General features: G+C 42.5%; 1 protein-coding gene across 2 annotated transcripts in view; it reads left to right on the forward strand.

Annotated features, from left to right (window-relative positions):
• Positions 1-12,554, forward strand: part of ltk (leukocyte receptor tyrosine kinase) — an 88,335-nt gene that overhangs the window by 13,508 nt on the left and 62,273 nt on the right. For both annotated transcript variants that reach the window (XM_080784687.1, XM_080784688.1), the window contains exon 2: positions 8,781-8,879. In XM_080784687.1, coding sequence (XP_080640813.1) covers positions 8,781-8,879 — 99 coding nt within the window. The remainder of the gene's footprint in view (positions 1-8,780; positions 8,880-12,554) is intronic.

The following is a 12,554-nucleotide window of genomic DNA, read 5'->3' on the forward strand; positions in this document are numbered from 1 at the left end:
ATTGCACAGATCTGGATGGTGTCCAGCTAAACCTTTTCCTTTCAACAAATTAGATGATATATTTCAAACTAGGCTCATATTGAACAAAGCATACTTGTGTTGTATTTTTCAAGATTGCAGCCTTCACTTCCATCCATTATAACATTTAAGTGAAAGATTTCAGAATATAACAAAAGTGTGGAGGTACTTCCTTGGCCTACTGGCATTGTACACAAGAAATTGCACTCTGATCAATCCAGTGTTCTGCTAGATTAGCCCTGCAGGGCATGCAGATAAACCCGCAAACACACAGATTTGGTGATACTTTTTTAGGTTAAAATTTAATTTTGGTTGAATAAAACATTTGTGCTGTGTAGTACAGTAAAAAATAAGTCTTCACTGATATTTTGAAGATTTTATTTTAATTTGAGCTCATTTTGACCTCCAAACAGTTAGCTAGAATTATTCAGCTGTTGTTGAAGAATGATGCTGTCTGTGATCTATCAACAAGCACCTTTTTAAACGTTGAAATGAACAAGCATTGGCAATTCCAATGTCATTAAATTTCTTCACACACTATTATCTACGTCTTATTTTGACAAGTCTCCTGGAGAGCGTTACAGCTACAGTCATCCACAGCTTTGGCAGTAAAACCGTTTACCTATTTGTTTCATTATGTTTATTAACCCATTTTGGGCGGGAAACCCTTTTGGTGTTATAGCATTATTATGCCTGCTATTTTTGAAGTATCGTGAAAAGTGTTTTTGAGAACGACTGACATAGAAAAACTGCTTTTTCAAGAAAAGTCAGGATTTAGAAGACATTTGGCAGAATCGTTCCCGCAGGTCTAAATGGGTTAAACAATGGGGGTGATGTTAGTCTGTACCGTACATATACACAGTCAAATCGGAGTGTTCATTTAACTCAGAGAGGCTGAGCGTACAGATTTGGTTCATATGACACACTACCGCTGGTTCCATTTGTGCACTCTCAGAGTTAAAAGAATACTGATGGTTTTACTGTGTACAGACACAGTGTCCAGAATTAGCTGTGCACGCTGAAATGTGAAACAGACGTTTCATCTGTTATTTTTCAGGGACGTGGTGTGCGATGTGGTCGTGTCTGTTTGCGTCCAGCGTGCACACATGTGCATGCATGGCCGTGCACATGTGCACTGGTGTGTATCTGTTGTCAGCCCAAAACCTTGCTGTTCCAGAGAGCACATATTGTCTCGGTCTCGCATTGCGGTTCCGGAACAGTGCAGCCTCACAGGAAGACAGTTGGTCCACGTTCAAGGTCGAACATAAGTGTTTTAACATCAGCTAGCTTTAGCGGGTATTCTGTCAAATCACATGTGATATCTGAACATTACACGGACTGGATTAGATACATGTGGCCTTGCATATAGCATCTGTCAAGTTGATAAGTAGATTAAGCCCAGTTGTTGTGAACCATTGGACCCAAGTTTTCTGAGCCCAATTACTTATTTCCTGCAAAAACACATAGGAATTCTTATTTTACCCCACGTTCAGTGTTTGATACTTTTGATGTTTCTCTCATTTGCCTTGTGAACCCCGGTAAGACTTGCACCAGTGTTATGTTATTTGTCATTCTCTAATATCGTCCAAAACATATCACTACAAAATCACAATTTGAGGAGATCAGAGTAATAAGGGTTTCATTTTGGCCAGTGGACAGTCTTCATCATAATAGTCTACAAGCTATGACTCTTTCTTGGGACGATACATAATAATAAGTGTAAGAAAGATATCTGGGATCTTATTTTCTCCCCGGAACATCCAGACCCCCAGGAACGAGCTCCTTTCTATAAAGTGTCATGTCTGCTGGTTTTGATTATACCGATGCTGGCCTGTAGCTGAAAAGCTTTCGTTCCTTTTTGTACTCAGTAAATAGAAGATGATTGATCTGTGAGTGAATGCCATTAGTTTTGATACTAGTCACGACCAACATACATACCCAACATAGTTTGTAATATTGTAAGCTGTGTGACTGTACTAGACAGCTTCACATACATACAGTAGCCTACTGTACAGTGAACTAGAGGCGCAATAGCCAAACTAATCAATTTAATCTAGTTTTCCAAAATACCCCAAATACAGTAGCAGATCTGCAAGCTTGCAATGTGCCGTGATGCATCATGCGACACATTGTCAGCTTGTAGATTAGCTAAATTATGTTCTCTCTTTCCATGGCACACTGTTGTACGATATAATTGGGCTTAATTGGTTCAGACTAATTGATTTAGTTGATTATAATTTGTTTAAAATTAGAATTTAAAGAAAATAAGTGAGAGTTACAGACCTTCAGTGAACCTCCAAGAGCAGTCCATAAATGTTATGCAATTGTGGTTTGGCAGCAGTTACATGTCTAACGAGGTGGAGAGTTCTGGATAAATTGGCTAATACTGCTAATTAGAGGAGAAAAGAAATCCCACATGCTCTTAAGTACTAGATGTCGACTGAGTTTCATAGGCTGATGTTTTGGGCCTATGCCTTCATTTATACATTCATTAGAAGACGCAGATGAAATCATATTCATATGTTGGTCCGTTAAACCCAGTTGGCATCTTATTGTAGCATTTGAGTGTGTGAAACACAACCATGCCAGAATAGTGGGCACAGAAAATGACTTACTGGAATACTGGAAGTATTTTTTAGATGTTTTTTTCTGTAGTTATATTTTGCGGCAGTGTGGTCATCATTGCTAATGTCCTCTTGTTGTATAGGGCAGCCAAGCATGGCCACTGATGCAGTGCCTGTGTGGCTGTTTGCCAGGCCTAATGCACTCGTAACTGTGCAAAACTATTTGTGTATGATTCACTGTGTGTCAGAGTGTACAGTATAGTATATTATTAGTCCTGGTATAGTTCCCTGTTCCCTGTTAAAACCCTCTTGTACTACTGATGTAACCAATGGATACATTAACATTGAGGAGTTTTGTGTACATGATAGTGGTACTATTGGTTCACTATTGGTCATTATCATTTTGCATAATGTCCACCACTACTGTCACTGTGATATGATTCCTAGCCTAATTTATGACGAGTATACATCCTCTTCATTTCCTACAGTCTGGTCAAATATTTTGTTTTAACATGCATTAACATAGTGTGGTCTAAAAGTGTGGTCCAAGGAAGGACCCCCATGAGGTCTTGAGGTTAGGGGGTCCCCAGTTTAACCCATTCTGGCCGGGAACCCATTTTTGTGTTAGCACTATGTTATGCTTTAGCTATTGAAAAATAGCAGATCTACAAGCTCATAGCGCGCCACCGAGTGGCGCGCTACGAGCTTGTAGGTCTGCTATTTTTGAAAAATCGAAGAACGACTGACATTTTTTTTTAGAATCTGATCTCAGGTCAGAATGGGTTAATCAGACCAGCGTGTGTCCAGTGGAAACCTCGTACGAATCTGATCTCAGGTCAGAATGGGTTAATATAGTATTCAAATCAGTACAACCTGCAGGGAAGATGCTGAGCTGCCTGAGCACTAGTGTTCCTTTACAGCAAGACCCTGCACGATCACATTAAAACCTGGGAACTGCCCATTGTGTACAACCTCAGTTTTATACTGTTGTCCACTGAGCTGGGGGTTCAGTGCCTTGCTCAAGGGCACCTAAGCACTGCAGTGCTCATCACGTTCTATATAGTGTAGCTGTGATGTGCCAAGTCTGTACACAACTCTTCCCTGAATTTATAGTTGTTTATGTTACCAGAAAGAATTATGGAATTTTATTTTTTGTCAGTGAAATGCCCCAAACATCAGTCATAGAGGTGAGACGTTTTGGTTTAATGTGACACATGTAAGCAATTTAATGAAACAGATAGTTCCAATCCGTGATTAGGGTTGGCTGAGCTGCATTCGAAGACATCGTAAAATGCTCTTAAACAGACATACAGTATGTGACTGCATGACATCAGTATTACTGCGCAACCGGTGATTAGAATAATCATCTTTTTGGGACCTTTCATGCATTTGCATAGCAACTTCCTTGTTTGTGCAGGCAGTCAGGAACTGCTTTATTGTAGAAATTATTCTTGTAGTGAACTTGTTAAAATTTACTATGAAATAGAGCGTCGCAGTCCCGCCCCCTTTCATGACGACTAAGACACACTCCATATATGTCCAGTACAGAATTCATTCCATATGTTGATCTGACCTGCATGCCATAGCGCCGGCGCTCTCCCAGCAGTCTGCCGTCACCCAGGCGCATGCATGCACGCAAGGGCGAGGTCGCTTCTCAGTTCTCACTCTCAGGGCCTCTTACTGGTTATTAAAAACCGAGTTTAAACTCAGGGCCCTGAGTTTAAACTCCTTACAAGAGAGCGTGCAGCCGTGCACATGGATTTTATTTATCATTTAAAATAACAATTCCTGTGCCCCAGCGTGCACAGGAATGTGCACCTACCTCCTGTAGCATTTAAGACTACGTTCTTTCCTATACAGGAAAACCTGATTTGTGCTGACTCGGGTAGGTCCAGTCCATATATAGGCATTATTGCTGATTTGTGCTGACATCTGGCATTTCCATTCCAGTCCATACTTGGGCATTTATGCCAGCCCGCCAACTTGTCTTTATCTTTATGCCCGCCACAACTTTAACTTTAAGATAACTCACACCAGGTTTGTCTGAATGTGGAATGTACTTATGTGTACATTTTGAATAGCTGAGTGTGTGTGTGTCACTGTGTGTGTCACTGCATGTGCGTGTGCGTGCGTACGTGTGTGCGTGCGCGACTGTGCGTGCCACGTATTTTGGCTGTGAAAAGGAATGTGATTTTCTGGCTCATTCTCTCTTCTCGCCGTCCAAGAGAATTGTTTCCAATGTTCTAAGCCACCATCTGTCCTCATCCGTCTGTCCTTATACAGTACGTACCTGATGCTGACGACATGTCACCAGATGTCTCAGATTAAAGCCGTCTTTGGTCTATTCTGCTGTCATGTGTGGTGGACTGAACGATAAGAACCGGCACTAGGAGTGGATCAGAGCGTTCTTAGGCAGGCTGCATGGTTGACAAAGCTTCGCTCCCTATGGATAAAAAGGCTCAAAAGAAGCTCAGAAGAATTCTCGCGCTGTCTTCATTAGCATCATGGTTTTCTTACAATTCTCCCCTGAAGGTTTCTGGAAATGTTTGAATTAGCTGAGTCACTTCCTGACCACCTGAAAGTTTAGGACTGAGAAGCGAAGGGGAAGAGAGCTTTTACCTTCTACTGTCTTTGCATCTGCACTTACTTATTGATGACAATTAACATAGATCCTAGGTACTGTATGTTGCTTACTTGTTGTTATCCTAGTTAGTAGTTACATTGTTATATTTGTTCTAACACTCCTTGACTACTTTACCGCTGCTGTTGTTGACAAAGAAATCATCTGAAACGTATTCTTTGATTCTGCACTTTTTATATCGCTCAGTAAGGTCTGCTAAAATAATGCCTAAATTCAAAATTATTCTGTACAGCACATATCCACTATACCTAAGCTGCTCCAGTCAATCACATTCCTTAAACACCCAATAGACATCAGGGGTGCGGCAGTGGCTCAGGGGTAGAGTAACTGGATGGCAACCGCAAGGTTCCCAGTTGGAACCCGGGCTCCCCCAGAATTACTGTCAAAGTGTCCTTGAGCAAGACTCAGTGTGAACACCTAATGGTTTCCTCCGGCATCGGTGTGTGAATGCGTGTGTGTGTGTATGGGTGAATGTAATGCACAATCTCTGTGAAGAGCTATATAAATGCACCATTTACCATTTTAAGCAGCATCCCTCTGCTTAACCCATTCTGACCTGAGATCAGATTCATACGAGGTTTCCACGGGACACACACTGGTCTGATTAATCCATTCTGACCTGAGATCAGATTCTAGAAAAATGTCAGTCGTTCTTCGATTTTTCAAAAATAGCAGACCTACAAGCTCGTAGCGCGCCACTCGGTGGCGCGCTATGAGCTTGTAGATCTGCTATTTTTCAATAGCTAAAGCATAACATGATGCCAACACCAAAACGGGTGCCCGGTCAGAATGGGTTAAAGTCGGTCTTATCGGGGGTGTTTTAGATTGACCCAAATGCAGGACAGAGTCGACGGGAATTCAGCGGATGTGCCAAATAAATGTATAATGCTCCAGTCGGCCTGACATGCAGGAACACAAAGGCATGGTTACAGGCAGGATATACACGGAATAATCAAGTAACGTTATACACGTAATGCAGGCTTCTATATCAACAGATGAGCGGCCAACTGACTGACTGAGGACAGAGCTTTTATAGACAGTACACAGGGGCGTTGATTAGGGAACAGGTAACCAGGGAATACGAGAAGGGCCGAGTCCGATTGGCTGATGCATGGGAAAGGAGGGAAAGTGTGATGGATGGTATTTGATGGGTGAGTGGAGAATCACAGGTCAGGCCAGGGGAGAAAAGTAATTTAGAGGAGGAATAAACAGAGAGGCAGATGAGAGAAAGAGACACGTCTAGACTCTAGAGACTATAGCCAGCATTGGCCCACAGCCTAGAATACTGCTCCCGTGGTTTAGCTGCAGTTTTCTAGATATGCACGGACTGCTTTCAGAGCTAAGATGTCTTCAGAGCACAAAGCCAACACAGCCAGCGAGCTGGGCTTCAGTCATTGATGCGGCATTGGCTAGTGACCGATGACTGATGAGTCAGCTCACTTCCTCTATCAATTACTCTCTGTTTTCATTATTTTTGTTTTGTTTTTGTAAAACAGCATACCAATAAAAGTGCCATTTAAGTCTAATGTATTATTATTATTATAGTTATTACAATTATTATTATAGTACAGAATGTCTTTTTTGTCTGGTTTTGTTTGGTCTTTAAATTTCTGAATATCTAAAGATACATTTACATTTAGCAGGGTTTTTCTTCGTCTTCTTCCAAATATTTATGTGGGTACTTTCGTGGCTAATAATAGTCTATACTTGGCTCTCGTTGTTTTGTCCCAAAATGTATTTTTTCCGGTTTCCATATTCAGCCATCTATGCATAGCTATTGTGTGTTCTATTTATTACCAATGAATAGCTGCTCCGTCACTCTTCAACACAACTGCCCATTTTCATCACCGTCTTGCTTTTAATAAAGTGTCCCTTCTAATAATCTCGTTAGTGCTGGGTGACCAACGTGACACATGCCTCAGAGGCATTAGCTAACACTAATGCCGTTGTTGCGGGGGGTTAACCCATTTTAGGCGGGAACCCCTTTTGGTGTTTCAAGCATTATGTCATGCTTTAGCTATTGAAAAATAGCAGATCTGCAGATCAGCACGTCTGCTATTTTTTAAAAGTCGTGAAAATGTGGTGCAAATCTTTGAATATATATTTCAGAGCGAACATTTTTAACTAAAATATTGGCTTCTGGGGGGTCCCTGGAACTACATGGGGGTCCATGGCCCAATAGAGATAATTCTGGGGGTCCTTGACATGAAAAAGGTTGAGCACCACTGACATGGAAACATGGGTTTTTCAGAAAAGATTTTGGATGTTGAAGCTTTTTTTTTTATCGACCTCAGTCCAAAATGGGTTAAGTTACGATGACCCCCTGTGATATCATCATCTCTGCCGTTGTGTCTGGTGAGCATGAAGGGGTCCTCCCACCCTCCCTCGGGCCAACTGTTCTATGTCCACCCCCCCAAAAAACAAAGCCAATCCTGTCAACTTGTCTTTATCTTTGTTTGGTGTGTGTCTGTGTATGGTCAGATTCCAGTAACTTTGTTTATAATGAAATGAAATTGGATTAAACCAGCCCTCTGCTATTAATCTCTTTGCCAAGTTGATGTTTTTCATACTGGCTAATTTCCACTGACCTTTTGGAAGTGGGTCACTAAACTGTGATAATAAGCCTAAGGCTATTAGAGTGCAGGAAATCAAAGAACCCCAGAATTCTAACATGGACAGCTGGTCCTCTAATAATTCCAGTTACATGGGCAATACGCTACTAATAAGGCCAGCTGACAGATACCCATGAGGGAGATGGCACAGATGCACCATGGATAATGGCTGATGATCTGATCTCTCTATCTGTCTGCAACAAATAGTCAGCATGGTGTTGTCACGCCAACGGATAAAAGCCTGTCACAGTCATCGGGGGAAATACAGAACAGGACAAGTTAAAGTATTGTGTAAACTATGTTGTGTAACAATTCAAGAGATGTGGTATTTTAAACATAATGGCTCAAGATACAAGGTCCATTCAGGGATACGAGGATGCTGTAAGATGACTACTCCTTCCCCTAAAGAAAGGAACTTTGAATGTCTGTGTACATACTGTGAGCTTTGTTTATACTGCACTTTATTCGTTTGTACATTGCACGACAGAGTTGCTTGCTGAAAATAACTGATTTTAAAGCATGAATACCCATCATTTTTTTAGCAAGCAACTCCATTGCAATTCCGTTGCAACTCTGAGTATAAATTATAGGCTTTCAGCCAGAATTCTACCATCTCCTCCGAAAGGGCTCCTCCATATACCCGCAATAATCTCATACATAATGTAATATGCATATTGGAGTCCACAGTTCAAGGGCAGCTACTGTACAGTTACTGTACAGTGTCCGTCTATCGTGACTCATAACTAGCGTGCGATACCACATGCTGTCATTGACTGTGTGCCTCAATCACTTTGCTCCCTCTAATTTAGCCTAAGTGCTGCGGCTTGAAAAAGCCATAGCAGGCTCTTTTTCCATCGATAAGTGAAACAACTAACGGTTTCCTCCCATCTCCATACCCCCCCCCCCCCCCCTCTCTTCCCCCCCCCCCCCCTCTCTAACCTGCAGTCTGCAGTACCAGCCATGCTCTTTTGGACAGATTTCTGGAGGAAAACTTCTCTGATCATTTGTTGCCTCATCAGTCAGACTCGGAGCACGATGGCCAAAGTAAGATTTGCACGCACGCACGCACGCACGCACGCACGCACACACGCACACACACACACACACACATATGTATGTGTATTTTATACACATACACATACATATAGTAATGTGAACTGATCTAAATTACCATACAGTTGATCACTGAGCAGTTATGTGTCAAACTGTAGCACTTTATGCAGGCAGAATAGTTATTTTTATCAACATTGTGGACAATAATACAATTATTATAAAACAAATTAGAACTACTTCTATATATTTTGCTTTTTTATCATGACTATTTTTACTACAGATCAAATCTATTATTATTTGACATTGCTTTAGTGATAGTAATATGTAATAACAAGGAATGAGTCACCCTTTAGTAAATGGTGCATTTATATAAAGCACTTTACCCTTCACACTCTCATTCACTGATGACAGAGGAAACAATCAACACCTGCTCACCAGGAGCAGTTTGAGGTTCATGTCTTGCTCAAGGTCACTTTAAGTAACTAAGGATGAGCCAGGGGGTCCATCCAGGAACCTTCCGTTTCCCAAGTGGCCGCTCTACCCTCTGTGCCACTGCCGCCCAGTAACGGGTATCACTGTGAGGGCTTTGGAATGTCATCTGAGGTTATATCCTACTATAAATGCGCCACGTCTCTGCGTGCGTGCGTGCGTGCGTGCGTGCGTGCGTGAGTGTGTGCGTGCGTGAGTGCGTGCGTGCGTGCGTGCGTGCGTGCGTGCGTGTCTGTGTGTGTACGGTTGTAATGCACGATTGCACGTAACTCGAGAACCAAAAACATTATCTTCAAAAACAACAGATGTACAAGTTTGCTGTGAGCTTGTACATCTGCTATATTAAAAACTCAAAAACGCTGTTATAAATCGTAAGAGTTTTCTGAAATACAAAAATAAAATCTAAAATGACACAGATGCTTTCCCAGTTTTAACGGGTTAACCTGACACAGCTTTTCTGTTTCTTTTGGCGGGGGTAGTTCAAATATATAAGTGTCAACTTAACGTAGATTTCGCTATTTGAATTAGGAAGAAGATCAGAAATGGATCCAGTCCTTCAAATATAGTATAATAAATAGTATGATAACCGGTTAGAACCAAAAAACGCTGCCAGATTTTGTACTGTTGCATATTGGCAGAATATTCTTTGTTTTTAAATCAACAGAGCAGCCATTGGAGATATCTCGCCAATATTTGGAGTTACGTCATAGCTACACAATCCAAACCTCTACCGAAGTCTCATTTTACTTTAAGACACCAGCGACAGTTTGACAGTGACAAAATACTGTAAATAGCCTGCTTCATCCTTGCGTCATCATGCGATCGGAGGAGAAAGCTCAGTTCTCAGCTTATTTATGACAGGAAAACATAAAACGGAAAAGTGGATTCTCAGCAGCAAAGGACTGATTTAATAACGTCTGACCTTAGGACCAAAGGGTCTCTGCATGGGGGTTTTCCTCTCTCCTGTGTCAATAACGTCTGACCTTACGACCAAAGGGTCTCTGCATGGGGGTTTTCCTCTCTCCTGTGTGTCCCCGAGGGCTTTTCTGTGCCATGTGGCTCGTTAGTGGTCATTTCCTCTCTGACGCCAGCATCACATGATGCATCACAAGCATCTCCTTTAACCCATTTTGAGTTTTCTGAAAAAGCTATGTTTCTATGTCAGTCGTCAGTCATTTTTCAAAAATAGCAGACCTACAAGCTCGCTATGAGCTTGTAGATCTGCTATTTTTCAATAGCTAAAGCATAACATAATGCTCACACCAAAAGGGGTTCCCGCCCAAAATGGGTTAAACATCTTCCTCCTATGCATTTTTTCCCCTTTTGTATCTTGTTATTCCTCGACCGAAAAAAAAAAAAGAATATCTATCTATCAGCTGTGTTAATTTATCCATTTGTAACAGAGCGTGTGACATTTTTGGGGCCCATTTGATACAATTTAGATGCCTAACATTGGTACATTATAAACACTGACTGAGCTGAAGTTAAGCTGCAGTTTGTACTTTTTTTGTTGTTATCGTGCCCAGTATTTGACCCCAGGTCTCCCGAGCGTGGGAGACTACATTTCTTCCAGGAGGGAATCCCTGTTTGGCTAGGGTAGATAGGTATTGCCCTTGTGACCTTCAGGCAGTGCTATGTGTGTCAGGTGTCGGGTAGGAGTGTAAGGTGTCATACCTCAGTGGTTCTCGACCTGTGCACATGATGGTGGTCCCCAGATGACAGTGAAGTGACAATTTAAGGACTTTAGAATTAGGATTTTAATATACTACTACTACTACTATATTTAAATATACCATTAGGGCATCAAAAGTAATCAACAAACTATACTATAAAAACTGGTCAAACGTTGGCCAAATTGTCAAATAATATAAGATTTATTTTTTTAAATAGCCGTGTTAGGCGTGCTAGGCACTGTGAGCTTGTATATCTGCTATTTTCATCCCCAGTTCAAATCCGATTATTTTGGGGGGTCGCGGCCTGAAAAGGTTGAGAACCACTGCCCTACCTGATCTACAATCTGGTCTACAATCATTTCTCAGTATAGGGACACCACCAACAACCACTGAAGATGTACTATATTGTTTTTTAAAGGCACTAACATGCATTTTAAAACGGTTTTTAAAATATTTAATATTGGCCAGCCTACACGCACGCACGATCTATACCAAATGAAAGCCCGAATTTCGTAGTTGACATAGTACTTAGATGTGAAAAGTGAAAGCGAGATCTGAGCGAGTTGTGACTCAATGAAAAGATGTGTTCCTGGCTCTGCGGGGTGGAAAAAGATCAACGGCACGGGGGGGAAGTGAGACTTCATGGCAGCAACACATCACTCTTCCATGGGCTATAGACCGTAACGCCGGGGCTCCACTGGTCAGCGTTGCGTCTCCGTCACCGTCAGTGAATGTTCCCTTTTTAATCAATGAAGGGTGGCTCCACTGACTGCGTTGTGCAGTGGTAAAACTCCACAAAATGTCTTTCGGCATCCACTCTTAGGACAAAAAGTCATTGTCACTTAGGTCCTTCGGACTTCCCTGATGAAGGGCGCTGTCCAGGGCTGGACCCCTTTCCGCCTTGAGGTCTCCCCCCAGGCAACCCTGGACAGAGAACTCAAGCCTCCTTGCTTCCCGGCCCCTTCTTTTCAAAGGCAGCCGATCACAAAGAGCGCTGCTCGCCTACTAACTCATTCGCTTTCGGCTAACAACGGCTTGACTGTACATTGAGCGGAGCACGGAAGCCACCAGTTCTATCTTTCAAGCAACTGGCTTGGACTTAATTCCATTGTGACCCCACCGGCCAGAGACGCAGTCGATAGCGAGCTCCTTGATCCCGTAGTGACGGTTAGAAACCCAGGAGGAACCCGACGGTCTGATCCGAAGCCCACGTAGCTATGGGTTATTCGAACTTTGACCGTTTTCACTGGCCTTGCCTATTCACAGAGGCCGTCTCGTACGAACCCTCTGCTAGGTGTGGGCTGTCGCCCACGTACCACGCATCGCCTGCGAGTTACTGCCGACGAGTGCGCTGACTAGAGGATACCACGGTAGGGTGTACTCACCCTTCATCAGACACGGAGGCCTTCAGTAGCTCTCCCCAGCACTATAGAAAATCTTTAACGTGCCCTCGGAACCTCACGATTCCACCGTCCCCTGTTGACAACTAGGTTCAGGGGAGCCC

The sequence above is a fragment of the Protomyctophum bolini genome (genome assembly GCF_963924005.1).
Source record: "Protomyctophum bolini genome assembly, chromosome: 15".
Classification (NCBI taxonomy): Eukaryota; Metazoa; Chordata; class Actinopteri; order Myctophiformes; family Myctophidae; genus Protomyctophum; species Protomyctophum bolini.